The sequence below is a fragment of the Papilio polytes genome, unplaced genomic scaffold (genome assembly GCF_000836215.1).
Source record: "Papilio polytes unplaced genomic scaffold, Ppol_1.0 DF820678.1, whole genome shotgun sequence".
Lineage (NCBI taxonomy): Eukaryota > Metazoa > Arthropoda > Insecta > Lepidoptera > Papilionidae > Papilio > Papilio polytes.
Window position 1 is genome coordinate 762,187 of NW_013528526.1, and position 3,580 is coordinate 765,766.

The 3,580-nt window shown below is 37.3% G+C and overlaps 1 protein-coding gene across 1 annotated transcript; it reads left to right on the top strand.

Annotated features, from left to right (window-relative positions):
• On the top strand, positions 1-3,310 carry LOC106110291 (regucalcin-like). Its single transcript, XM_013292055.1, has 6 exons — positions 1-39; positions 407-572; positions 997-1,194; positions 1,769-1,987; positions 2,246-2,361; positions 3,005-3,310. The coding sequence occupies exons 1-6, from the start codon at positions 1-3 to the stop codon at positions 3,236-3,238; spliced, it is 972 nt and encodes a 323-aa protein (XP_013147509.1). The 3' UTR covers positions 3,239-3,310.
• Positions 3,311-3,580: the final 270 nt, after the last annotated feature.

Genomic DNA, 3,580 nt, shown 5'->3' on the forward strand with positions numbered 1-3,580 from the left:
ATGGACACATCTGTTAATCAATATTATAAGATTTCTATGGTAAGTAAATTTTTAATATTGAATATATTTCTGTATTAAAATATTTGATATTAGCTTTTGCTCGCGACTTCCTTCGCGTGGAATTAAAAAATAATAAAAACCATAGCCTATGTTACTGATAACGTAGCTTCTAAAATGTGGAAGAATTTTTAAAATCGGTTCAGTTTTTGTGGTATTTCCATACATACAGAATTCCAAAAATACAAATCTTTCCTCTTTATAATATTAGTAAAAAAGTTTGCTAAACATATTTTTTATAATAGTTATAGAAACTAATTTGTCACCCAATCCATCACTTTTTCATTTAAATATGAACTTTCGTAACAACTCGTAATTCTATATAAAGTAATTGATAATCTCACCAAAGGTATCTTCAAACGAGAATCCGACCCAGCCCGCACTGTTCCTGCACGGGGAGAGTCCTGTGTGGGACGCGGACACACAATCATTGTACTTTGTCGACGTTCACGCACAGAATATACACAAACTTAATTACATCACTGGTAAAATATCCACTAAACATATTGGTAAGTTTAAATAACTAATAAATATATTTCTTCCAAAATTAATTATATCCTAACTCTTGATTTACTTCATTGGTCGAAATAATAAGAACCTTTAACATTTTACGATACTGTGTAAAACTTGTCATTGCTTTATTTCATCTAATAGAGCTGTATAATCAATATCTAAGATTAATTAACTTGAAACTGAATCGAGCCTTGTGTTTAATCGATTTCACGATTAAATCCTTTAATCTCGGTTTCTTCACATCGGTGAAATATTATTCTGATGTTAATGTAACAGCAAGAGTATGCGTTTAGACATATTGCTATTTCGTATTCACAGGCGCTATTTTGATTCTTAAATTCAAATAATTTATACTTGGTGCTTTTATATTGTGAACACATAAAGAGTTAATAACAAAAATAGTAATTAAATCCAACAATAAACTAGGTTACGGTCAAGTCAATGTGATATCACTAATATCGGGCTCCAAGAGGCTGCTGGTGTCAGTCCGCGCGGCGCTGTACCTAATGGACTGGACAGTATCTGGGGATGCGTCGCTTCGGCTGCTCACCTCGATGGACGAGGGCGAGCCCGACAACATGATCAATGACGGCAAACCTGACGTTGAAGGACGCTTCTGGGTTGGTATGTTATCAATTTGTCTTTTATTTTGTATAAGTGGAAAAGTTTTGACTGCCGTATCATCAATGAATGTAATGACACTGCAAAGAAAATAAGTGAAAATAACGCAACAATAGAAACTAAATAGTGAAGATATTTTCAGATCTAAACATTGTTTACTCCAATTCATCATCATCATCATCCACTTGCCCTTATCCCTTATGGAGGGTCGGCACAGTATGTGCTGCTCTTCCATACATCTCTATCAGCCGTCATATCTGAATCCACTCCTTTCTTAAGCATATCTTCCTTCACACAATCCATCCATACTTTCTTCGGTCTTCCTCTTCCTTTGTAGCCATCCACATTCAATCTCAACACTTTCTGGTTTATGTCCCCATCATTTCGTCGCATAATATGTCCATACCACGCTAACCTTTTGCTTCTCAATTTCTCCACCACTGGCGCTACTTTCAAACTTCCTCTAATGTACATTGTTTACTCCAATTATGAGCAAAAATGTCGATTTCAAAAATCTGCTCAAAGCCTCATCACACTTTTTACAAAGAGTACGTGTTTGACAATTCAATAACTTCAGGTACAAAGGGCCCTCAGACCGGTGACGAGGTGACCCCCGACCGCGGCACGTTGTACAGCGTGCAGCAAGACACACGAGCACACATCCGCACCGCGCTGCGCCCCGTCTCCGTCTCCAACGGCATCGCCTTCGCACTCAATAATTCCCTCCTTTACTACGTAGACTCCCCAACACAGAAGATAGAAGCCTTCGACTTTGACTCGCAGAAGGGAGAAATCAGTTAGTTTACTTTTGTTTTGATTTTGTACTGACCGGATGTAATTCTTTTTTTTTAATTTCGACAAATACATCAAGTATGTAAGTGCTTTTAAAATAGAAGAAAACATAAATCATGAATGAGAAGTCTTAAAAAGTATTTTAAGTGTTATCCACAAATTAACCTCATCTTCAATGTAATTTCGACATGAACAGATCTTTTGATCTTGTTAAAATTATATCTGCATTGTAATTTGCTAGTTTGTAACTTGTGTGTTGTAGGCGGGCGGCGCACGATCATCGACGTGACGTCATACGGGTACGATGACGCGATCCCTGACGGCATGACCATCGACAGTAAGGGACATCTTTGGGTCGCGTTGATGTTTGGCGGCGCAGTGAGTATTACTATGTTATTGGTTGAATTCTCAGCTGTATTTATCCTTCCGCACATCCTTTTTTCTGACAAGTAAGATAAGCATTGCATTTGCAATCCTTTTATTTAATGTGTGCCTCTACCTTTTCTATTTAAGGTAGCTTTTTCTTTCATTACCTTTTTATGATACAATAAAAGCATATGTGTCTCGGGTTAGTTCTTATGTGTACACTTTTTCAGAATCCTCGGCAATATTTATACAAATGTTATAAAGAGGAGAGATTTGTATTTTGTATATATAAATAAGTCAAAAACTACTGGGCCCATTTTAGAAATTCTTTCACCGTTAGAAAGATAACTTATCTGCGAGTAACAAGGGCGATCTGTTTTAATGTTTTTATTTCACTTGAACGAAGTCAGGTACAGGTAGTCAATAATAATTTGACATTTACTGATTTTTTTTGTGACTGAATGGCCACTGTTTGCCTTAAAGAGGCATTTACAGATTCACCAGGCTTGAGGTTGCCGAGCGCAGATGGCGCTTAGCCTAAACCTCGTTTATGAGTAACTAAGCTAGAGGGCTTCCTCGGGAGCCTCAGCACGAGCCGTTACTTCGTTATTATTACCGGATTGCGAGGCCACCGACATTTACTGATAAATCCCAGGTGCTGCACATAGACCCGGACAAGCGCGAGGTGGTGTACGGTTACAAGTTGCCTGTGAGCCGGACCACCTCCGTGTGCTGGGGGGGACCTGACATGGACGAGCTGTTCGTGACGACCGGCCGCGACGCCGCCGCAGCGGAGCCACTTGCCGGGGCACTGTTCACTATCCGCTCTACCGGCAGTCGAGGTGTACCTATACCTGCTTTCAGATTCGATAACGCTGATTCTTATTAAAATCGATTATAAAAATATTTTTTTGTAGTTAATTGAAATAGATTGTGACAATCGATTTGTTTGAGGAATTGAAAACGATTTTGTGTTGTTATTTTTGTGAGATTTTTTGTAATTGGACAGTAAACTGTTTTAATATTTTTAATTTGTTTTATTTGTAATTCCTGAGTACATGTCCATCTGATTCTTATTAAAATCGATTATTTTAGGAATCGAAATCGGTTACAAAAATGTATTTTCTGAAGGAAATAAAATCGATTTTAAACAAATTTTCTTAAGGAATTGAAATCTATTTTGTTTTAATTGTTATTTTATGAGATTTTTTGTTGTACAGTAAATTGTTTA

What these genes read in the sequence shown, in the direction of transcription:
- LOC106110291 (XM_013292055.1), top strand. Translation starts at nt 1, where the DNA reads ATGGACACATCTGTTAATCAATATTATAAGATTTCTATG. An exon ending in AATATTATAAGATTTCTATG is followed by an intron (nt 40 to 406) that starts GTAAGTAAATTT and finishes ATCTCACCAAAG; the next exon opens with GTATCTTCAAACGAGAATCC. An exon ending in CACTAAACATATTGGTAAGT is followed by an intron (nt 573 to 996) that starts TTAAATAACTAA and finishes ACAATAAACTAG; the next exon opens with GTTACGGTCAAGTCAATGTG.